This window comes from Entelurus aequoreus, linkage group LG09, assembly GCF_033978785.1.
Source record: "Entelurus aequoreus isolate RoL-2023_Sb linkage group LG09, RoL_Eaeq_v1.1, whole genome shotgun sequence".
Taxonomy (NCBI): Eukaryota; Metazoa; Chordata; class Actinopteri; order Syngnathiformes; family Syngnathidae; genus Entelurus; species Entelurus aequoreus.
In genome coordinates this window covers 23,167,904-23,194,271 of record NC_084739.1, presented here as the reverse complement: position 1 = coordinate 23,194,271, position 26,368 = coordinate 23,167,904, and the positions used below count along the sequence as shown (strand labels likewise).

At 37.0% G+C, this 26,368-nt stretch overlaps 1 protein-coding gene across 16 annotated transcripts in view; it reads right to left on the bottom strand.

Moving 5' to 3' along the window:
- LOC133657258 (neurexin-1a-like) overlaps positions 1 to 26,144 on the bottom strand; it is a 623,384-nt gene extending 597,240 nt beyond the window's left edge. For all 16 annotated transcript variants that reach the window (XM_062058360.1, XM_062058362.1, XM_062058372.1 and 13 more), the window contains exons 1-2: positions 25,966 to 26,144; positions 17,536 to 18,779 (exon numbers count right to left, since the gene is read on the bottom strand). In XM_062058360.1, coding sequence (XP_061914344.1) covers positions 17,536 to 18,247 — 712 coding nt within the window. In that variant the 5' untranslated portion in view covers positions 18,248 to 18,779; positions 25,966 to 26,144. The remainder of the gene's footprint in view (positions 1 to 17,535; positions 18,780 to 25,965) is intronic.
- Positions 26,145 to 26,368: the final 224 nt, after the last annotated feature.

Here is a 26,368-nt window from a genome sequence, read left to right as displayed (position 1 = left end):
CACCTCATCACAGGGCCAACACAGATAGACAGACAACATTCACACTCACATTCACACACTAGGGCCAATTTAGTGTTGCCAATCAACCTATCCCCAGGTGCATGTCTTTGGAATGTAATACCACAAATGTAATAAATGTTCTATTCAAACAATACTTTCAAATTCTAAATTTAATATTAGAAGCTTTATGTTTACTTTAGTTACAGTACTTATTGTAAAACATTATCAGTTCAATAATCTGTTGTCAAAGTATCGACTCAAAATCGGATCGGATATGAGGACAAAAATTTTGATAATGACATAGTTATTATGTGTTTATGGTAAGTTGTGCAAATTTGGCTTTGAAGTCATCGATCGCCACGTTGTGGGAAACACGAGTTTGGTGTCTAAAAACCCTTTGACAGTCGCCAGCAGTTGCATTTAAACAAGGTAGAAATCCCAGGGGAAATCCCTCTAATCTTTTGATTCCAATATCTGTCTTTAGACTCAGAGACAGCAGCGAACGATTAATCTGCTTTTGTTCGAGTGGAGCCGCACAAGGCTTGTAGAAAATGACACTTTTTTTTCCCCCCCAGATATGGATTGTTCTAAGGTCGTGATTGAAGCGCATTATAGAAGAGCACTCCTTCGAATGAAAAATGCAACATCCTGTATGAGGCTGACCACTTCTATCGGTGAAGCTGCGTGTGAAGGATTGCGTGCGTTACTAATGTAGAGTATGAACACAAAGTGGAGAGACTGCCTCAGTGATGCAGGGGTCACTTCACAGGTTTGGTACCACCGCTGGGACTAGGCGGGTTGGCTGTTGACATACTATACACGACAACACAAACACCTTATTAGTATTTTCATCATCATCATCATCAGCCATTGTCAGTCCACTGCTGGACGAAAGCCTCAGCATGTTTCTGCCATAGTGAACGATCTCTAGCTGCTCCCTGCCACTGCACTGTTCCCCAATATTTGTCTATCTCATCTCGCCATCTCACTCTTGGTCTTCCTCTATTTCTGCTCCCATCCATGGGTCTCCATGATGTCATTAGGGAAGTCCATCTATTATCTGTTCTACTGATATGTCCAGCCCACTTCCACTTACTGAATTTGATAGTTCTCATAATGTCTTGGACTTGCGTTTGTTTTCTCACCCATTCATTTGTTTTTCTGTCTTTATATGTGATTCCGAGCATATTTCTTTCCATGTTGTGTTGTGCTGCTGCTATTTTCTTTTCCATTTTATTTGACAATGCCCAGGTTTCAGCTCCATATGTCATGGTTGGTAACACGCATTGATTAAAGACCTTTCTTTTTAGGCTTAACGGTATTTCTCCTCTCATGATGTTGCTCAGTTTTCCATATTGGCACCAGCCCAATCTGATTCTCCTCCCTATCTCCTGTTCTTGACTCTTTTCTTTCAGGCTAAATCTCTGCCCTGAATAGATATATTCATTAACTTCATCAATTTCATTTCCATTAACAGTCACAGGTCCATGAGGTACCATGGAATTTGCCATAACTTTTGTTTTTTTCATATTCATTTTCAATTAGTATTTTAGAGCACTAAAATCTAAACAGGAAAAAGTTTATACGTCTTAAAGCAGAGATGTCAAACTCATTTTCATTTAGGGCCGCAACACAGTTATGGCCGTCCTTATAGGGTTGCTTGTAACAGTGAGTGATAAATTAATATAAGTGTATTAACCTCATGATATCAACACACAAATGCCTATGCATTTCATTATTACATGGCTTTTGCAGTAAAACCTGACAGTTCTGTCGCCAGAATGTTACCGTACAATTTACAATGTTTTTACAGCATATTACTGTAAATACAAAAAAACAGTACCACTGTTTTTTACAGTACATTTCTGACAGTTTTTTAAATTTTTATTTTAACTGTAAAATCTACGGTTGTTATTTTTACAGCATATTACTGTAAATGGAAACAATGGTAACACCATGTTTTGTTTTTTTAAGGCACAATTCCAGAAGTTGAGCTGCTAGTTTTTTGCCATACAATCTATTGTGTCAAGTGTTGCTAAGCGGTGCTTCATGGGAGACGAAGGAGTTTGTTGTGATTTTAGGATGGTAGCAGCGTGCAGTAAAAAATGTTTATTTATTGATAAGTTAACAAAAAGCGAGAACAACATTAAAGTGCTCTGCCCGGACAGACTATGAAAGAAAAGAAAACAAACTGCTGAAACCCAGCAAAACACTCACAGGAATTGTGGAGCAGACAGCGTCCACAAAGTTCGATGGTACAAGAGCTTGACATCAAAGGATCGTCAATAGTCACCAGTACAACCGAGTGTACTGGTGACTATTTATTTCTGGCTAGACGTATTAATTATCTAAGAGGTTGAGATAAAACGTTTTATAACAACAACAATGTCCGGACAATGAAGGTAGAAAAAGGATCAACTTAAATAGTCTTGATTGCAAACAGAAAACAGGTGAGGGGAAATGCTACCAAGCAGAAGTGAAGCAGCCACAGGAAAAAACTAGCAAAACCAAACAACCCACCAAAATAAAAGCACATGACAGGAACTAAAACACTAAACACCATGACATATTGTAATTTTTACATTTTACATTTTGATAAATATTTAAGTCTTTATTTATAAGTTAAGAAAAAAAAGGGTTAACTTATAGGATTTAAGAATATAGGATTTTTGCATTGTTAGACAGTATTAAAGTTTGACAAATATGTACTTGAGTGCAGTACATGTATTGTTTTCTGTCAAAGTAAAAAAAAATATATATATTTAATAAGCTGAATGGGAGTTTCAATGGGAGGTTCTCTATTCCGCCCATAAAACCCAATAAATAACCATTCAAAAAGCGCCAACAATACAATTTTGTGATTTGAATATTAACCAAGTATTAGTGATATTGTTGTTATAAGCGCCAACGCAGACAAACTATTTATAGCATAGCAGCGCTGTGATCACAAGCTTGTGTACAATTTTGACATGATCGACTGGCGAGGTGTTTCATCGCTTTCTTGCTCCCTGGACGTTTATTCTAGATCATAAACTATGCATCTCACCTGGAAAGTAGATGGCTAAGGACGTACTTCGACAAGTTGGTAGACTTTGACAGACATTTATAGAGAACCACACAAAAAGAAGCTTGGTCCCTGCCCCCCCACCCTGTTTCTTCATTTAAATGGGAATATATGAACATCCCAGCAGTCGAAATGACAGTGGACTTTGTACAGTAAGTGATGTTTTATTATGTTTGTTGGCTCTCATAAAGTTTGCAGTTAGTATTAATCAGTGATATAGAAAAAAAACAAAACAAACGTGATGTGTTTTTTAAATGAATGCGCCGCATATGCTTAAATTTGTCAAAATATGTAAATAATACATGCTATTATAAATGTGCTTGTTAATACTGTAAGGATTGTGAACAATGGGAACAATTTAAAAAAAGTGCAGTTCCCATTTGAATACCTCAAAAGTATGAATGGCATTATTTTCTTTAAAGAATTTAAGAATGAGGATTTTGTTAAATATTATATATTTCCTAAGCAAAAATGTTTTATATTGAATAACGCAGCACGGTGGAACAGGGGTTAATGCTAATGCTGCCTCACAATAAGAAGGTCCTGGGTTCTGTGTGGAGTTTGCATGTTCTCCATGTTCTGAATGTTGTCTATCTGTGTTGGCCCTGCGATGAGGTGGCGGACTTGTCCAGGGTGCAGCTGGGATAAGCTCCAGCCACCCCCGCGACCCATAGAGGGACAAGCGGTAGAAAATGGATAAATAGATGGATGGATATATTCAGTAACATTATTCCTTTACATGAGCATATTTTGTACAATAAGATGTATTTACCAATTGAACATGTCAACTAAAGATATCTACTTAAATTGAATTCAAGTGCATTACATCTCTTTATTTTTCTCCTGGGTATGACTTTTATTTATTTTTTCTGGCTAGACATATTAATTATCTAAGAGGTTGAGTTAAAAGTTGAATGTCCTTTACAATAAATGTTGGAATGACAAATGTGCTCATGTGAGCCTTGAATTTAATTCAGTACACATATATACAGTGTAAAGTAGCTGCACGTCATTTACATTTATTACAACTACCTCCACACTCTGACATCTCTCCTAAAGAATAATTCATTTTAGGGTAGTGCTGTGCGATATTACAATAAACTGAGGTACCCCAATGTAGGAGTGCCCCAATTAAAGAGTGTTTTGAGATAAGAGCTGTCCCTCGGCTAATTGTTATGCTTTAAGTTACAAGCAAAAATTGGAGTTGCAAGCACCCTCGCTATTAGTTGGCGTAGCAAATGAGTGAACCTCGTAAGATTTGCCTAGAGCAGGGGTCGGCAACCCAAAATGTTGAAAGAGCCATATTGGACCAAAAATGCCAAAAGAAAATCTGTTGAGCCGCAAAAAATTAAAAGCCTTATATAAGTCTTATAATGAAGGCAACACATGATGTACGTGTCTATATTAGCTATATTAGCCTACTATCAAAAGCTGACGCAAATCTTCGTTGACAGAAACGTTGTATTTTAATTTGTATTCCACACATTTTTGCAACATTGGAAATCATTAGTAAAATGGAGGCTTCTCACAGGATGAGATAACTTCTGGAAATTACTGGCTCAGAATGGCAAAAAAAATAAATAAATAAAAATTAAAATAAATAAAATAAAATAAAATAAAAAAGAATGGCCAAAGGTACAGATGTGTGTGTCCAAGTTTAAGGAAACGGCAGGCTGTCTTCTTCTAATGGATTTATTACAATCTTTGCAAGCTGGGTAGCGTTTGCTGTGGTCTGGAATAACATGGCACACAAACTACTATCCTAAATGCAGCCAATATTACATACAGATAATGTGTCATGAGACATGCAAATATAAATTAAATACACAGAGGACATAAGTAAAGGAAATTAAATGAACTCAAATATACCTTCAAGCGAGGCATGATGATGCAATATGTACATACAACTAGCCTAAATAACATGTTAGCATCGATAAGCTTGCAGTCATGGATTGACGAAATATGCCTGATAAGCACTCCAGCAAATCAATAAAATCAACAAAGCTCACCTTTGTGCATTCACGCACAGCATAAAACGTTTGGTGGACAAAATGAGACAAAGGAGTGGCATTAAACACATCTTTCTTTGGCAGCATCGGAGAAAGTTGTACATGTGGGGGCGGTATGGCGTAGTGGATAGAGCGGCCGTGCCAGAAACCTGAGGGTTGCAGGTTCGCTCTTGACATCCAAATCGCTGCCGTTGTGTCCTTGGGCAGGAACACTTCACCCTTGCCCCCGGTGCCGATGACACTGGTGAATGAATGATGAATGAGTGATAGGTGGTGGTCGGAGGGGCCGTAGGCGCAAACTGGCAGCCTCGCTTCCGTCAGTCTACCCCAGGGCAGCTGTGGCTACAAATGTAGCTTACCACCACCATGTGTGAATGAATGATGGGTTCCCACTTCTCTGTGAGCGCTTTTAGTATCTAATAATAGAAAAGCGCGATATAAAATCTAATCGATTATTATTATTATTATTACATGTAAAGAAACTACGATGAGTTCAAGGATCACTGAAATTAGTAGGACAAAACAGTGCTCACCAAATAATCAGTGAAGCATGTTTAATACAAACAGTGGGATTTCTAACAATTAGGAATGTTTGTGTCATTTTTGTTCTCCTACAGAAAATATATTAAAACAAACATTATTTTTTTTTCTTCATCTTTTTCCATTTTCAAACATCTCTGACAGAGGTCCAAGGAGCCACTAGAGCGGCGCTAAAGAGTCGCATGCGGCTCTAGAGCCGCGGGTTGCTGACCCCGGCCCAGAGCATCTGGTTTTACTCGCTAGGATTGGTTTATAACTAGAGATGGACATACAGTAACTTTGCTTTGGCAACCAATGAAAGATAGAAAGTGAGTGCGAACGCAATGTTGTTTGAGATTTAAGTATTTTGCGTCAAGAGTTATTTTACTAAGCTCGTAAATCAGGGGTCCCCTAACGACAGCCGGATCTGGCCCGCCAGCACCCATAAGTTAAAAAAAAGAAATCTGTCCTGTCAAGCGGCACTGGTAAATCATGTGGATGCCCATATCTGCTGTACAGATTTACTTTACAATAGAGAAGTGTGGGCTACTTCTCTTGTTGCCTTATTTGTATTTGACTTTATTAAATGTTTAGATACATTTAGTGTTTGGTGTAGCCAGACCGGAGCAGGAGGGGATAGAAAGAAGAAGAAAAAAGAAGACAGACGGTGAAATATAATATAATATATATATATATATATAAATATATATATATATATATATATATATATATATATATATATATATATATATATATATATATATATGTACATATATATACATATGGTGAATGGTCAAATAGGTGAATCAAAATTAATCACACTTTTTTGGAGCGGTGTGGCTCGGTTGGTAGAGCGCCCGTGCCAGCAACTTGAGGGTTCCAGGTTCGATTTCCGCTTCCGCCATCCTAGTCACTGCTGTTGTGTCCTTGGGCAATATACTTTACCCACCTGCTCACAGTGCCACCCCACACTGGTTTAAATATAACTTAGATATTGGGTTTCACTATGTAAAGCGTTTTGAGTCTCTAGAAAAAAGTGCTATATAAATATAATTAACTTCACTTCACTATTTGTTGTGACCGCACATAAACCAGAAAGTCGGCAGTTATTGTAACACGGTGCAAAGATAAGTGATGGGAGGCGACCGATTTCACTTCAAAACACATTTTGGATGAAACGGAAGTAATTTGTTGGCATTGCAGCGACAAACGTTCTCATCATCAGCGCACAACAAGTATGAAATAGCATCTTAAAGCAAAGCACATGCAGGCATTAAAAAGCATTAAATGGGAACTGCACTTTCTTGGGAATGTTGCCTATTGTTCACAACCATTATGAAAGACATGACCAATGTATTTTTTGTTTTAGTATTAAATTCTAACTTGTTAATAAAAGTCTGCTTAGGAAATGGGAGCTCTTCTATTCCACCCATAAAACCCAATAAATAACTATTAATCGCCGACAATACTCTGTTTACATTTTGTGATTTGAATATTAACAAGGTATTAGTGATATTGTTTTTGTGAGCACTAACGTAGACAAACTATTTATAATAGCGCTTCCGTGTGGTCCTATGTTTAAATCAAGTGGTCTGCTGCTTTTTCGCTTCCTTGCTCCCTGTAAGTTTATTCTAGATCATAAATCATGCATCTCACCTAGACATGAGATGTCTGAGTAGGTATTCCAACAAGTTGGTACACTTTTTACAGCCATTTATGACCCGAAACTGGCGAGGACGCCACGAAAAGACGCTTTGTCCCCCACCCCGTTCCTTTGTGAGGATTATGAGACATTCTTCACCTAAATGGGAATATATGAACATCCCAGCAGCCAACATCCTAATGACAGCAGACCTTGCACAGTAAGTGATGTTTTACTATGTTTGTTGGCTCTCATGAAGTCTGCAGTGAGTAATCAGCGATGAAGAAAAGAAAGCAAACGTAATGCGTTTTTGAAATTAATGATCAAAATACGTAAAGATCAAATGTTATTATACATGTGCTCATTTCATTACATATGTACTTACATTATGCATATAAAACCTCAATGGATTTAATCAAGAATCTCTGGTTTAATTGGTACTCTGAAATTGAACTAGTGGAAGTCATACATTAAAAAAATGTATTATTTCTGTTACTGCATACCCCATAAAATATTTAATAAATTAGAAGAACTGACATTCCATGATATGCGACTTTCAAATGTCGACGTTTCCTGTTAAATTATCAGACTTTCACAAGCAGATTCATCTTATTGGAAGATGATGTACACACATAACTTGTCACCTCATCACATTCCAATATGGAAGAACAAATTTATTTGACACACAAACAAATGGCTGTAGTATGATGGCTGCACGCAGAGAAGTATTTGGTGAATTGTAAATATTATGGATGCACACAGCAACTTCCTTAATTACAGGTAACACATTTCACTTTCATCCACCACTTTCCAAATTGAAACAATCACACTCATCATTGCGAAAACAAATCGTAGTTCTGCTTTGTCGCACTGCTCATTATTACTTCCATAACTAATCTTACACATTTCATTAATGCACCTATTATTTTATTAAATAATGTCTTACATTACATTTTAATCCAGGCAAACAAAACTAATGATATTTTCATTAAATTTGATGAAGACAACATTTTTATAATACATATATTATATTTCCTTCTTCCATTACCAGCCGAGGTGAAATAAACTCACTTTAAAACCCCAAACAATATTTATCCATATTTTTGGTTAAGTATATACATGAAAGTAGTGTTACCTGCATACGTTTAGCTTAGTTTGGCATTATTTGATTTCATTTTCAATGTTTGTTTTCTGAGAGTTTTTTTTTTTTTTTTTTTTGTATAGGTTGTGAAGTGTGAATTATATTTATATAGCGCTTTTCTCTAGTGACTCAAAGCGTTTTACATAGTGAAACCCATTATCTAAGTTACATTTAAACCAGTGTGGGTGGGCACTGGGAGCAGGTGGGTAAAGTGTCTTGCCCAAGGACACAACGGCAGTGACTAGGATGGCGGAAGCGGGGATCGAACCTGCAACCCTCAAGTTGCTGGCACAGCCGCTGTACCAACCGAGCCACGCCGCCCAGGTTAATACTTAAATATATTACCTCAGACACAACAGGGACATTGCACATATTTGTATTAACACATTCATGTATAGGGAAACAATTGCATTTTTTAAGGTCTAGGCAAAGTCCTCATACATTAGAGAATTATTAAATATTTTCAATAATAGTTCGATTTTGTTCTTCAAGAGTTGTTTCATCTGCTAACTGACTATTATTTCCATGCCAGCAGGTTCAAATATGGTGATAACATAAACAGACATCCTTGAGGAATGTCCATCTTGATTAGGAAACTGGGGTTGTGCCTGAGACTAGTCAAACACAACTGTTAGTACTATCATAAAGTCCTCTAAATATCTCCCAAAACGTAATACCAAATCCAATGTGTTCCAGCACTAGAAAAAGAAAGTGTTCCGGTGAGTCAAGCGTTTTATAAAAGTCCAAGAAGAGCAGAAGGACATTATGTATAATTAAATTCCTGTATTCAATAATTTCCATGACAGTCTTATGTTGTTATGAATGGAGTGGCCTTGGAGGAATCCTGATTGTGTTTAAAAAGCGGAGATAATTAATTACTACGCTACCGTGTGCCTGAGACTCTGGCTAATATGTACAGTAAATAAAATACTTAATGCATGGCACAAAGTTCCAAGACTTATAATTAAATATACACACACATAGCAACAGAAACTGAAACTGAAAAGAACACCAAAATATAATATATAATATATAATATTCCGACACCGAAACCGGATGTAGTGATTTTAAAGACAGGACTGCGGACTGGCCTGTAAGACAATCTGTACAATGACGCGCGATCAAATGCCTTTTTGCCTCCAATTTTGTAATAAATGTGGATATAGATATCTGTAAACATCAGAACTTGTTGTGCCATGTCTAAAATGTTTTCTAGCCAGACATTTTAGCCAGACACACGGGTACTGTAGTATCCTGTCCGTGTACCTTTCGTTCATTCTATTTCCAATTCTGAAACGCAAATCAAAAAATAAAATTGGGGCCGTTTTTCGATTTGTATTAGGTATGGCAGATTTTAAAACAAACAAAAAAGGGTTGATTTTTATTAAAATCTTGCCATAAAATTGGATTTGGTGCTGTTTTTCTTTCATGGATTTACATTTTTCCAGATAAACACAAAAATCCAAAAAAATTTTCATGCAAAATGCAAAAATGCGTGTTTATCTGTTTGATGACAAATTGAACCATAAGCCGTAATATTAGCTTGTCCTTTGCGTTTATCATGTTTCTAGCACAACGGTAACACCTTTGTTAAGCAGGAGTTCCTATTGTTGTTTTTAAAAAGTGTCATTAAATAGTTGTTCAACTTTTGTTTCAGATATGAAAATAGAAAAAATGGTCCAAAATTTGTGTTTTGATTTGCATTCAAGAATTTGAAATAGAATGAATGAAAGGGACCGTATCCCTGCTTTTACTTTGAAAATATAACTTCCGGTGTCTGCAAAAGAAAAACGATCTGTTTTGGTCTGTTTTTTCCGGGGTTTTTTTTCAAAACCAAACAAGAAAAACACTCTGTTTTTCAATTGTCTTTTCTGTATTTTTAAACGAAATAAAATAAATACAGTGTTTTTTTGTTTTTTAATATCCCTTTATGAAAATAAAATTGAAATACCAAAACATACATGGATCGATATAAGTATCTATTAGCACTATTGGATTGCACTGCAGCTTATGTAACTGCAGCAAAGATAGTCCTTAGCGGTAGCATTTTTACATGACTTGAAATAACTTTGCGACGAGTGCCGGCTTGAATACGGATGTCAACAACATTGCACGGACTGAGACCACAATGGAAGCTAAACCAACAAAACACGAAAAGGAATTGGTGCCAGAAAAAGGCTTTGTTTGTTTGGATTAAAAAAGTCTGACACCAACCGAACAACGGTTGTCTAACCTGCAAAACATGCCACTAACGAGTCGGTAAATGACTTAACTTGTCAAATATTTTCTATCACTTGAAAACACGGCATGAAGAACAATACTGAGACTGTCTTAAAATGCAAGGGAGTAGTAACGTTACCTCAAAACCCTTACGTGATGATAAGAAAAATGATAAGCAGTCAAAAAAAATAATTTGTCATGACCTTTTTGTTTAAAAAATATCCAATATGCTTACAAATATGAGAAAAGAAAAGCAAAACTGGTTATAATTTCATGTATGCGTACTTATATAATTTTACGAAAAAACACTATACATGTATATATATATACTGTATATATATATTTTGCATTGGGATGGGTACTATATTTTTTGTCCATATCACACACCACTACTTCAGGGATCAGAAAAAATATATTGTATGAATAATAATACGGTTTTACTGTTGTGATCATGCAGCAAAAAAATACATTTATTTATTTGTTGTTTTTGAGCTGTTTTAGAATAGAATAGAATAGAAAGTAGTTTATTGATCCCTAGGCGGAAATTCAGCACCACAGTCCACTCACAATAGACAATAAATACTATACAGCATTATTCACATGTGAATAATATTATTATATTATACATATATTCTACATTTAAGTGCAGTCAAGAAGGAACATATGCATTATACAGTCTGATGGCTGTCGCTATGAAGGACCTCCTGTGTCGTTCCGTGTTGCATTTTTTTTTACCAGTTTTGCTGGTACTTCTACCGTCACACACTATTGGAAGTTTCTGTCGCCTCAAAACTAAGTCTCGGAGCGCTGTAATAACACCCACAGACAGGTAATAGGGTAAGGAAGTGCACTGAGCGACCATTGTGAAAAAAAAAAAAAACTCTGAATCTGTAGCCCCAGTGCACAGGTTGATTTATGACATTTCTGTTATTGGAAGTAAAGGTTGGTTGAGACTGTGAAATATGACCTGGTCACTGCACACAGCTGTATGTTTTTACTGTTCAAGGCAGCCTCCAGTGGTTCAAACATATGTCAAACCCCGCCTATGAATCAGACAATGGAGCAAATAAACGGCTGCATCGTTTTAGAGGAGCTCGGGTTCTTTTTAATGTTTAGCTAATGTGCAATGGAATAGAAAACAGGATTTCATCTTATCAGGATGAAAATTGCCTACGCATTTATGCTATTTCTCTAATGAGAAACGAGAGGACGGACTCAGAGGAACTTAGCGATATAGCCATGAAACAATACATTTAAATAATTTGTTCCAACTGATCAAAGGGATTTGTGCAGGCGTAGTCATGCAATGTGCACACTTCTGGTTGAGCAGGGGAGGGATGACAGTTGTGCAACAAAAAAGCCACTAATCCTTTCATCTGATCAAAGTAATAGAGCAGCTTTTAAATGATTTAATGGACAGGTAATGTCTAAATTTTGAGGTGAAATCAGTGTGTTTGCGTTACTTACGTAAGATGACTTTGAAATTGAAATTGTTGTCTAGTATGCTGACATTTTAGGATCTACCAGACAAAAATAGGACTGCAGTTGATTTTTTTTCTACATGTAGCAAATTCGGTTTACAACAGCAGCCCTGGTTTCTATGTTAAATTAGTCCTATACATTTGAATTTGGGCCATCAAAGTTAGCGTGATAATAACAAGTTAACACACATTTCCTTAAATGACACCTATTTTAATGTGACCGTCGGTCCACACCGTAAATGCGGGGAAAACGCAATGGCACTGCAACCACAAGCGGGTACACAGCAGGAATGACCAGAGATCAGGACACACTGAATTGCAAGGCTAGCCCTAAGGCCCCGAAGATGCGTCTTCTGACAAGACCGAAGCCATCCTCATTTTCCGAAAGCAGAGTCATCAACGGAGCAAGTCGTGTCCCAAAAGCCGCCAGCACACCGACTGTGTGTGGTGTGTGTTTGTGTGTGTGTGTGTCAGAGATTGTGTGTCTTTTTTGTATCGAGTTGTTTAAAAAAGTATAATGTTGAATAAACAAACATTTGCATTAAGCAAATTGTCAAGGCCAATGCTGATATTGGATTATTTAAAACTTGAAAATTATTAAAGGGGAACTGGACTTATTTCATTTATTTTTCCTATTATTCACATATCCTATGTAAGACGATATGAAATATGTATGTTTTAATGCCTTCTAGCTCATAAATAAATGTTATCGACCCCATTAACAGCGCCACTAATATTAGTTCCTCGGCCTTAGCGCATTTAATATTCTGGTCAGGAGATGTAAACGGAGTATTGTTGACGGTTTTTGGATGTTTTTTTAGAGGGTGTTATGGGCGCATTACAGTACTCGAAATAGCTGCATCGTCAGTCACCTTGTACTTGTCGTATGTTAGTATGCATTAAAAAAAGAAGAAAAACATATGAGATCTTGTCTTACATAGGGATTGTGAATGAAAGGTTGAATAAATAAAAAAAAGTGTATACATATACCGGTATGCAATATTAATACAATATCTGCGAGTTGACTACGGCCAACATGTGATCAATCGTGACCCTAATTTAAATGTAAGCATTAGTTTTAATTCTTTCTGTGTAACTGTTGGAGGAGGACAAATCAAGCAATTCTCTGCAACCTTCTGGGACAAATTATTAGTCTTGAATGGAGACGTTGGTTATGTGTTCACCCAAAATTTAAGTTAAAGTTAGAGTACCAATGATTGTCACACACACACTAGGTGTGGCAAAATTATTCGCTGCATTTGACCCATCACCCTTGATCACCCCCTGGGAGGTGAGGGGAGCAGTGGGCAGCAGCGTTGGCCGCGCCCAGGAATCATTTTTGGTGATTTAACCCACAATTACAACCCTTGGAATGCCAAGCAGGGAGGTAATGGGTCCCATTTTTATAGTCTTTGGTATGACTGGGCTGGGGGTTGAACTCACAACCTACCGATCTCAGGGCAGACACTCTAACCACTAGGCCACTGATAAACCTGACCTTAAATTGATGTACTATTGGATTGCTCGGCTTGGACTGAAATATCTTACAGAGAAAGGGTGTTTTTGCAGTAAACATGTAATACTGTGTTTTTCCCAATTCCAAACCGAAAAAAAAATGGATGTATTTTAGTGCCAACTTTGCACCAAATATGTAGATGTACATTTTGTATATTATTACTCTATATTATGAGTTGTAACATTAACACTAAAAAGACAAAATTACATTCAGTCATTTAAACTGACTCAGTTCAAGCCTGCTAATGAACTGCAGCATTATGAATTCATTATCCGAGTTCGCGAGGTTCACTCATGCCGTTGTAGGCCCATCAAAAAAACATGACAATCGCAGGAAATCAAACAAGCACACTGCATAAATGACATTTTGAATTGTTGTACATGCCTCAATAAGTATTGGCAATCCTGTGAGAACATCTTAGGCTGCTGACCTAATGAGCTTATTTTTAATAAAATATTACATGACCCTACAGGCCCAATATACATATATAAATATTCATCCTAGAGGCTGTGTGCAGCATATGGAATCAATAAAGTACTATCTATCTATCTATATGGTTATCGCCAATCTACTGTATTTTGAAGCTCCTGGCGATTCCATTTCATCAGTGCCAAATAATTGTTTATCTAGTTGATCTTTTATCAACTTGCAGAAAAATGCCAATATTTCAGAATCAATCAATGTTAGGACTAGGAAATTAAACAACTCAACAATTGTGAATAGTTTGTGCAATTTGTTCTTTTACCACAGGGGTACTCAATTGAAATTCTAACATGTGCAATCAAAGTGCAGTGTAGAACATCTTAATGTATAGCATGCATTCTAAGTAAATCCTTGATATATGTTCCTAAATAATGTATAAAAAAAAGTATTCCTACTGTATAGTATTCCAAATACATGTCATGTTGATTTTTGACTAATACAACATTCAATCTATTTGATTTTAAATTTAAAACACAACTATAGTGCAGACCTCTGCTAGGCCCTAGTTAAGAATCCCTTAAAAACAAATGATCCAAAAAAATCCATATCACCCCTAAAATCTAATCACTTGCCCCTTATTTCTGATATTTTCCTGAAAGCTTAATCAAAATAATGTAACTATTTGAGCTGTATTGCTAACAAAAGAAACAAAGAAACAAACCCCGGCGAATACATAACCTCTTGGCAGAGATAATTAAATAAAGGATACAATATTAAAAAAAAAAAAATGTTTGTTTTCTTCGTCTGTCTCTTCAAAATAGGCTGCACTGTATTTGTCTTTGTGGGTGGAGGCAGGAGTGCTAGCATATACAAACAGAGAGGTTCAGACTCATAATGTAAACATAAGGTAGCGTAGTATAAATGGTCCAGATCACCTCCAAAATCTGGTTCCTTATCCCATTTTGGATTTGTACTGAAGGTTTAATCAGAATCGGCCCATAACTAGCAAACCAATTAACAGACAGAAGAAGAAAAAAACTCTGGTGATTATTATACCTTCTGGTTGAGGGGATAAGCGGTAGAAAATGGATGGATGGATGGATTTTAAACAAGACATTCTTTAAGTGCCTAAATTAATAAGTAAATAAACATTAAAGAAACAAAGACAAAGCTTTGAGTTTGAGCATTTTGAATTATTTCTTAATAAACTGCATTCCTAAGAATATCTCATTTCAATCTGAACTAATACCAACAAATATAAAAACCCTAACTATCAAAGTTCTTCCGCTAAACAAGTTCAAATGAAATACCTATAAGAAACATTACAAAAGTGTTGGTAAAACAAAATAGTTTGATAAATCTGGGTCTGTATAGAAAGGTGCAAATCCTAACTTGGAATATATTAAGAAAACTATAAAGACATTCTGTTTCCATTAATATATCAACTAGACCTGTGGTTCTCAAACTTTTTTCACAAAAAATTGGCTCTCCAAGTACCACCATAGTGACCAACATTAAAATACAGTAGTGTAGAAGGTCTAAGTATTTATTTTAAAAAAGGCGGAAGTTTTATTCAACAAATATATTTAATAAATTCGACTACTGTAACATTACACACAGTTTGAACAGTTACACTGTGTTTGAATATAGAAATATAAAACACTGTACTATAATCAAGTGATTATTTGGCATACGAGTTGGAGCCTCGGTACCACTATTTATACATGTACCAGAGTTTGAGAATCACTGAACTAGATATTAGACGTGCTGAAAAAACGTCATTCACATCCGAATCACAATACTTATTTATTTTGATTCTAAATTGATTCCTCATTTTTAAGAATACATTTTTGCACAAAAAACATTTTTTTTTTTTTTTTTTAAGAATCAATTTTTAAGAAAACATGTTTTAAGCTAGCTCTGAGCTTAATTGTTGCATGTAAATGTCATACGCCATCAGCCAACTGAAGCTTTTGTAACCTGTAACCTGTTTTATTATCATTTCCATTATAATTAATATACAGTATTGCGAGAATCTGGTTGAATCGAGAACTGATTCTGAATCGAATCGCCACCCCAAAAATCTGACTTGAATCAAATCGTGAGTGGTTGTAAGATTCACATTCCTACAAAATGTAGAATTATTGTAATTCATTATTATTATACTAGTTAAAATTATAATAAATGACAAAATATCCATCCATTTAATATGCCTCTTATTGTTACTGGGGTCGCGGGTAAGCTGGAGCCTATTCCACCTGACATTGTGCGAAGTGAAAGTCAGCCAAACGCAGTTATAAATAATTTTTAAAAAATTACGAATAAAAACAAAAACAAACTATAAAATTAACACAACTTTATATTTTCCTCCATATGCAATGAATATGTTTTATATTTACAAATTGCAGTAGGAAGGGGAGTCATATGCCCCCATTCATCGCGGTTTACCTTACACACGAAATGTGACAAATTGTTGGGGGAGGGTCGCACTATCCAAATGGCAGTCGAGGGTTTAATATCTTCAAATGTGTTTTGCTTGACCCCCCCTCCTCTTACGGGAGATGCACCCAGGAATGGGGCCATATGAGTCCCTTCCCTACTATAATAAAATACTATATTTGGTAACACTTTGGTATGTGGAACATATTCACCATTAATTAGTTGCTTATTAAAGTAACAAAGACTAAATTTAGAGTTATTTGGACACTAGGGGAACATATAAGGGTTAGGGTTACTAATAAGCAATAATTCTGAGGTTATTGAGGGAAGACTTAGTTAATGGCTTACTGGTTGTATAATAAGGCCATGCAGAATAGGGCATTAATAAGTACTTAGAATGACTAATTAAAAGAGCCAATATGTTACTAATTTGCATGTTAATAAGCAACTAACTAATGGTGAATATGTGTTCCCCATACTACCCTATATTTGTATAATTTAGAACCATGCAATTGTGAATTTCTCGCTGCTTTTAAAAACATGTCAAAGCATATCAGCGTGTTTTATTCCTATGAATGGAAACTCAGTTTTTAGATGTGTTGACAAACCATTCACACACACACACACACACACACACACACACACACATTGACAGTCCTTATTGTTAATTTGTGTGGTTCTAACCCTCTTACGCTGTAATATTGTTTAATGAAAAGTCTATTTAATGTTCGGTCCCTCTTAAGTTGTGAATCATCCTTTTGGTGCAAGAAGCCACTGGAGGAACAGATTCATAGGTCAACCCATCCCGGCGGACCTGTTTGATAGGAATGCAAAAACACCTTTGGGGAAGGAGAGCACCTGCATGTTTTCCTAATGAGGCCTTGCAGGAGATTCACTCATTCCAAACAACAGCAGATCAATGGCAAACATCCAAAGACTGGAACAAATAAATGGCCTTCACTAACTAGAGGAGCGAGGTGAGTCACTTTTGAAGGGATGTTGATTGCAATAGGGAATTTAATTCACTCTGTATTTAGCTACAGAGGACATTTTGTACCAACTGAGCGTGTGCACAGCTTACCTTCACTGCAGTCCGTTCCTTGGAATCCAGTGTCAGAACAGTCGCATGTGGGCTTGTTGTTGATTAAGCTGCACACTCCGCCGTTCAAGCACATGTTAGCTGCGCCACAAAGGTCCTTTAAGAGCCCTGCGCTGTCCACCATGACAGATGCCGTGTTGTTGACCTTTATGTCTGTTATCCAGCCGGTGAAAGGCGCCTGATCCCTAATGGCGGCGGATGTAAGACGTAACGCCACAGACCGCAACTCCGGCGGGATCCCGCCCACAAACAAATTGCTGAAAACGGTCATATCCCGTCTTTTGGATTTCACCTCCACCCATTTGACATCATCGTCCACCACCAGGGTCGTGTTCTTAAAGTTTCTCCGTATGGTGACGGCGTGCCACTGGCCGTCATCGACCGCCACGTCGGATACGACGGAGGCGGGCTCGGCGCAGAAGATGGAGAAACGAAGGCTAAGTCTCCCGTGGAGTATGAAGAGTTCCAGAAAGTCGCAAAATCCCTCGTCGTCAAAGTAAACCAGCAGCCCGTGGGAGCTCTTTGTTTTCATGTTGAAACTCATTTCACTTTCGCAGCACGCGTTCCAAACTGGGAATCGTGCCCACTGTCCCTCTGCACCTGTAAACTCTAGACAAGTGCCAAGTTCGACATAGCCACAAATAAGCAGCCCGACCCAAATAAAATGGGCACTGTGATGCTTTTGTAAAACCATTGTGAGAACACTAATCTATGTGGATGGCTGAATTTATTTATAGGAACCTTTGCTTAAGCAAGATGTAAAGTGGTTTGACTGTGACAAAGAGCCAGATATAATTAGGCGTCTCATTTTAGGGCAAAAAAAATAATAGATTTTTAATGGACTAAAAACATTCAGTTTATAGCCTAAGGGGGAAATTCTAATACTGCCTATGTGCCAAAATAGTCTGAACTCCTTCAAGGTCCTCTATGCCATGGCTCTGGAAAATGAAAAACTGAAAGGGATTCAAACACAAAAATTGTTTGTGATCATGGAAGAGCTCCTCCTGACGCCAGTTAGCGAATGCACGGTTTCACATGAGTCGACACTGCAGCCTTAATCTTCATGTTCATGCCAACGTGGTTTTGGCTGGTAACTGAGAGCCTTGCTGTGGGCTTTTCACCCGGCGTCCTCTCTAACAAAGTGAAAATAAGCCATATGGACACAAAGTGGCTTGATGAGCTCAGCAAAAGAGGCAGTCTGTCCGTCCAGACACTCTCCAAGTTCCCTGCAAAAGAAACATTTGAGTACAAAATCAGCCTTTTGCTTTTAGATTGACATGTAGCTTTAAATACTACAGTATGATGTCAGCATGGAGAATTTGGAATTTAGCTAAAACGCTCTGGATTAAATATATCTCTAAATTCGTACAAAGCTCCAGAGGTTTGAACACATGACATTTGTAATACAAATATAGTTACTAAGTCCTGCCGGTACCCCTGCAAAGATGTCTTGGTGGACGACGGTGGTGTTTTTCAAACAATCTTGCTTAAATTCTACAGACTAGTGCTTCTTAGTCTTCTAAGGCAGTGGTTCTCAAATGGGGGTATGCGTACCCCTGGGGGTACTTGAAGGTATGCCAAGGGGTACGTGAGATTTTTTTTTAATATTCTAAAAATAGCAACAATTCAAAAATCCTTCATAAATATAAATAAAAACCTATCTTTTTTTCCAAATAGTTCAAGAAAGACCACTACAAATGAGCAATGTTTTGCACTGTTATACAATTTAACAAATCAGAAACTGGTTATATAGTGCTGTATTTTACTTCTTTATCTCTTTTTTTCAACCAAAAATGCTTTGCTCTGATTAGGGGGTACTTGAATTAAAAAAAAATTCACAGGGTGTACATCACTGAAAAAAGGTTGAGAACCACTGTTCTAAGGCCCCGTTTACACTGCACACCAATTCTGATGTATTTGCCTGTCAAGTGACACAGATCTGGGGCCGTACTTATCAAGCTTCTTAGAATTACTCCTAAGAAGTCTGCTAAGAGTTGACTTAAGAGTAAATAAATTCTTCGCTGAAAGCTGCACTTAAAAGTTAGTTATCAAGCGTCTTACTCACACTTTCAGCGAAGTGTAGGACTGAATCTTAAGTGTCACACTCAGAGCTGAATTACGACATTACTATGTGCCGTAAACGGAATTTTAGGTGACGTCATTTCTGTGTCCATAGAAATTACCAATCACGGAAGGGAATCCGTTGTCTAAGAATAAAGAAATATCTTGGAAATATTTAAGTGGACAATGGGAGTGTATATTTTGACAATAAACTACAAAATAATACAAAACAAACTAGTCCCCGCCGGCACTCACGCTACCGCTCCCTCTCTTCTATCGCCCACACACTCACTGACGTCACTCACCTCACGGCCACACACATACGCTACTGTCATAACATTTTGTTTCCAATTCATTAATTAGGCAACTAATTTGAAACTGGTGTGGGTGCAGACACATGCAGAAATCAACAAGGAATCGAAAAGTATTAAATCTGTGACAAAAATAATATCCGCTCTGTCTAAACGATACCGTTTGATCAGCTGCTCGTCATCAAAAAAAAACAACATTGTTCCGTTCCCTGAACGTTCGCGCACGTCTCTCTCGCCTCAGTGCCATCCCCTGCTGGCAACTCCTAACCACTTAAGACACCTCTGAAGGTCTCTTAAATATCGTGGGGAGTAGGAGTGATTCTTAGACTTAAGAACGTTGATAAAAAGCTTTTATTCTTAAGTTTGAGAGTAGGACTAAATTTCGCAAATTCTCAGGACTTAAGTGTAAAATGGCACTCTAAGAAGCTTGATAAGTACGGCCCCTGATCTTTTGGCATCAAATTCAGGCCACATCAGGAGGTATTCCGAATTACATTGAAATCTAAATGTTTCAAATATGACGAGTCTAAACGCAATGCGACCCGAATGTGACTTTTTCATCAGCTTTAGGTGAGCTATGTCATTCGCCGGAAAGACGCAGTGGATATTTCATCACAAGATCCGGTTTCGGCGAACAAAGTCTATAGGTCGTGAGTTCAAACCCCGGCCGAGTCATACCAAAGACTATAAAAATGGGACCCATTACCTCCCTGCTTGGCACTCAGCATCAAGGGTTGGAATTGGGGGTTAAATCACCAAATTGATTCCTGAGCGCGGCCGGCGCTGCTGCTCACTGCTCCCCTCACCTCCCAGGGGGTGAACAAGGGGATGAGTCAAATGCAGAGAGTAATTTCACCACACCTAGTGTGTGTCTGTGACTGTCAGTGGTACTTTAACTTTAATTTTAAGACGACCACATTTTCGGTGCATCACTTGTCAATAGTGCACAAATAATAGGTTATATGTAATATATTAATAAATATATTTTGATTCCGAAGGAAGAGCAATTGTTGAAAGACCGAAATTGATGCTGTGGCGTATTTGCTTACATGTGAATTGGAAAAAAAGCTCCCGTAGATCCCAATGATGTCCGTGTATTCTCTACCTAACATCCATAAAAAAAATAGAACCCTCCCAAATATATTTTACTATATACATCCATTCATATATTATATAACTTTCATTTACTTTCATGTAAAAAAACACTCATGTTTAAGGTGTTACAACTTTTATTTTATTTTGTAGTAGTAGCGACTTCTTCCTGGTCAACTTCCTTTGTTTGCACTTTATCGAAGTGTGGATGCAAGTGACCCTGAGGCCACATTGTGTGCGTTTACACTAGAGTCTGATAAAAATCACATTTTACTTGCAGTGTAAACAGTCAGCAGGAAAAAAATCACATAAAAAAATCTGATTTGCGCCACTTTGGCCTGCAGTGTAAATGTAGTCTAAAATGTTGTGCTGATTTAAAGGGGTCATATTTTGATATTTTTTTTCTACACGTAAAACACTTCCTTGTGGTCTACATAACATGTAATGGTGATAAAAAAATTGCATCATTTGTGTAAAAAAAATGCAAGTACACCTCTGCATAACATTGTATCCGTATTAACATTAACAAAAACCAAAAAATGTATGATAAATAAATAACTAGAATTAACATTTTTTAAATCTATAACAGCAAATAGTTCAAGTGCATCAATTTGACATTAAAAAAAGTTGATCCTTATTTAAACTATAAACATTTTTGACAAAAAAACAACAACTCAATAATTAATAATACATTCAAATGTATCAGCAACATTAACTCAGATGCACAATATTCACAAGTGAATTATATTTATATAGCGCTTTTCTCTACAGATTCAAAGCGCTTTACAAAGTGAAACCCATTATCTGCATTATCAAGCTATATTTAAACCAGTGTGGGTGCACTGGGAGCAGGAGGGTAAATTATCTTGCTCAAGGACACAACGGCAGTGACTAGAATAGCGGTACCAGGGATAAAACCTGGAACCCTCATGTCGCTGGTATGGCTGCTCTACCAACCGAGCCACGCTAACCCCATAAACACTTTAACCAGCAAAACAAAAATAATTAAAACAATTTGTGCTGATTTTTTAATCTAAATGAGGACGTCTGGATTCAAAGCTACAATGAGTGTGTTCTGTTGTGCACAGCTTTTCAAAGCGGGGTTTGAAGCATGATACTGCATGACACTGATAGCATGTTCCTGGGGGCCATACATGTCCCCCTGGCATTGCACCGCATCTCACCAGGGGGGTGCTGCCCCACTATTTGAGAAGAACTGGTCTAAATTGTGCATAGATTTTGTTTTACAGACCATCTTCACACAACTTTTTGAAAGTTTTTTTAGGACGGCCTTATTTACGTGCCAAAGCCCTCCTCCGGGTCAAGCCCCGTCTCCAACCCGTGAGCCATGTAGTTTTTAGCACTTCCATAACGTTTCTACTGACAGATGAAGGTCAGAACTAATGTTGTCCCGATACCAATATGTTGGTACCGGTACCAAAATTATTTCGATACTTTTCAGTACATTTCGGTACTTTTCTAAATAAAGGGGACCACAAAAATTGCAGCTTTATTTTAACAAAAAATCTTACGGTACATTAAACATGTGTCTTATTGTAATGGAGTCCTTAAATAAAATAGTGAACATACAAGACAACTTGTCTTGTATTAGTAAGTAAGCAAACAAAGACTCCTAATTTAGCTGCTGACATATGCAGTAACATATTGTGTCATTTTCCATTCTATTATTTTGTCAAAATTATTAAGGACAAGTGGTTGAAAATAAATTATCAATCTACTTGTTCATTTACTGTTAATATCTGCTTACGTTCTCTTTTAACATGTTCTATCTACACTTCAGTTAAAATGTAATATTCACTTATTCTTCTGTTGTTTGATACTTTACATTAGTTTTGGATGATACCACAAATTTGGGTATCAATCCGATACCAAGTCGTTAAAGGATCATACATTGGTCATATTCAAAGTCCTCATGTGACCAGGGGCATATTTCCTGAGTTTATAAACATAATTTACATTAAAAAAAAACAAAAGAAGATGTTGTGATGCCAAAAAATATCAATTTAATCATAGTAGTATCGGGGTGGGGGGGGGGCCGGTACTTTTCAGAGGCAGTATAGTAACGAATATGATTCATTAGTATCGCGGTACAATGCTAATAACTGTATACCGTACAACCCTAGTTAGAAAACTGTACGCTACTTTTGATTAGAAAAAGCGGAGGATTTTAGCATGCATGTGCATGTTTAAGCCAGTCTGCAACACTTTAAGAAAATACAGCCTAAGAAGCAACTTATTGACTAAAACTTTGGACTACAACTGATAAAAATGGCGGACTTGCGCAAAGCTCTTCGGGTAAATCTCGACCATATATGGAGATATTCGCTGACTTAACTTAGGCAAAATACGTCACAATCGTCTTAAATTCTAAACGGCTTGTTTAGAAAAAGTCTAAAGTGGTTCATTAATATTTCCACCACGTCTTTATGGTTTGAATTTAAATTTGCAGGACTTATGAGGATCCCAAATACAGAAAAAACAGGTGCCATCAGGTGAGAAAATATTGGTTTTGCATTATATTAGCCCTTTAACTAAACTTTACAAAGGGCATTTTGTAGAGCACATTGAGCTGTGTGACACATTTGAAAGTCAATCCAACTTTTTCCGTTTAAAAACAGTGCCACCATGTGGTGTATTTGTCAGAAATCATAGCAGTGATAAAAGCTTTGACAAATGTTCACCCGTTTGTGGGCAGCGTTTTAGGAGTACAGGGGAAGCTTCCACAAAAAAGAAATAAATGTGGAAAAAAAAAAAAACAAGACAATCCATATGGTCTTGGGAGACTTCAGCTCATCGACAATTTAAGTAGATTTTTTTTACATTAAAAGGGAAAAAGGTCTAGTTCAGTTTAGATTGAAATCCCCAGTTTTCATACAACATATTCCACACAATGAAGACCTCTGATATTAGTGATTTTGCATTTTTGTGATAGCAACAGGAAAAAAAGAGTGATATAGACCCTAAAATGGGTCTATATCGCCGATGTTGCAAAGGGTACACATCACATCTCTCTCCTGGCTATCAGTTTATTGCTTTTTCCAAGATGCACTTCCCTTCATTCATATATTTACTCCTATAGAGTATACCTCAGAAAGGTTTATTTGAATTGACTTTGATGATACTGTCATGATCTCTTATGGCAATCAATATCATTTCCTGTCCAGCACTTTTATTTGTGTTTTTTTTGCCACTATGTTTGTCTGAATGCTGGCTCCCTCCCCTGTCCCCTGATTGGCAAACAGGACACACCTGGTATGGGGCAGCGGTTAACCAACTTGCACAACGACAACAACGTAGCCTCTACAGCAGGGGTGTCAAATGTACGGCCTGAGGGGCCGGATCAGGCCCGCGAACAGGTTTTATCCGGCCCGCGGGATGAGTTTGCTAAGTATACAAATTAACCTGAAATGTTTGAATGAAATATACAGCTGTTCTAAATGTGTCCACTAGATGTCACAATAGCAATTATTTGTACTTTTGTAGATGATGCTACATATGTACAAAATAAACCACATGATGTACCAAATGATCATAAACCAAATGATCAAACTACATAAATAACATCCTGTCATTTGATGTTAACATAATTTTTTTTATCTTGATTGAAAATTAACACCCAATGAGTTGACTGATGAACAGTATCACATCATGCATTCAGAAAATATAAATAACGACAAATAAATTATTAACCGTGACATGTAAGTGTAAAAAAACAACAACATTATGATTTGTACATTTTCAGAATTTGCTTGTGGTATTTTTTAAACAAAGAAAACAATTTGAAGTTGTCTTTATTTTTAAGTTATCGTGCCGTGATTTTACCAGTCCGGCCCACTTAGGAGTAGATTTTTCTCCAACTGATCCCCCGATCTAAAATGAGTTTGACACCCCTGCTCAACAGTAAATAAAGTGGACTCGAACATATCCACCATTCATTTTCAAAGCGTTAAGCCTCTTTTTTTTCCTGCTTACAGCTGGTAGGAGTCATATTTACATTGTGTCTGGGGATTGCTATAATATGCTGCGATGTATCAACCGACAGCATTCGTGTTGAGTTAATTTATTATGTTTCCGTGCTGCCTCGGTTACACCATCTATCATCATTTCCACACAACCTATGAGGGGAATTGCACTAATACACTTTTGGTACAGTACATACATTAAATATGATCATTTGGGGATATTTTCACACTAAGCATGTACAATAATTACACCGACTCCTGCCTACCACAATCAAAAAGCATACATAATTTAATATGCTGTGTTGAAACACACTCAGCAAATTGTGCTGTAACTTCTGTACCCTTGCATAAAATGCACATGTATTAATATGGTATATTTTGAGAATGGGGGGTTGAGGCACAAGAAAAAAAGTGCGTCATTTTCCTCACAAAAAAGGTGGATTCGTGCAAAGACGTTACTTGCAATGAGCGCATTGTGTTTGCCTCAGTTTGCCACAATTTAGGATGCGCGTGCACGTACGCGGACGGTGCAGCAAAATGTTTTGAATAAGTAACACTTTATGTGCGACGGTTTCCCTCCCAAAGCGATTGAATTCAATGCTTCTTTTACAGTTCTCATTCCTTTACATTACATCATGCAAAGTGGTGGTTTCACCCTCTTTAAAAAACAAAAAAAACACATATATATATATATATATATATATATATATATATATATATATATATATATATATATATATATATATATATATATATATATATATATATATATATATATATATATATATATATATATATATATATATATATATATATAATTAAAATGCTCCATTGACGCCTACCTATACGTTGCGTACGGGACTTATAGTTGGTGCAAAAGCAACCTGCACTAAAGTAATGTCCATAAAAAAACGCGATATGAGACCGTTCACTTCCACTCTAAAGTAGTATAATACTGGATTTACCTTTAATTTGCGTCCTGCCACGATGTCCTCACCTTTAAAAAAAAAAAAAAACACGCACAAAGAAAGACAATAAAGAAGGAAAAAGGCAATGGCGCGTCCAGGCGAAGAGTATATATAGGATGTAGAGAATCCAGTTGAAGTGGAGGTGCGGTGTGTGGACTGTGGAGCTTCCCCTGTTGAGTTCGTCCACGGACTGCCAGCTTTCCACAGACAGAGCGCGTCACGTGACGCTCCGTGCAGGGGCGGGACTGAATGCTGGATGCTGGATGCAGCACCTTGGACAGCGCCTCAGCATCCACATACACAGGCACACAAGAGACTTATGTAGGAACCAAAAGTGCATACATGCACCCTTCAAAGGGCATATTCATACTAGGGCTGTCCAAAAAAAATAACCAGTTAA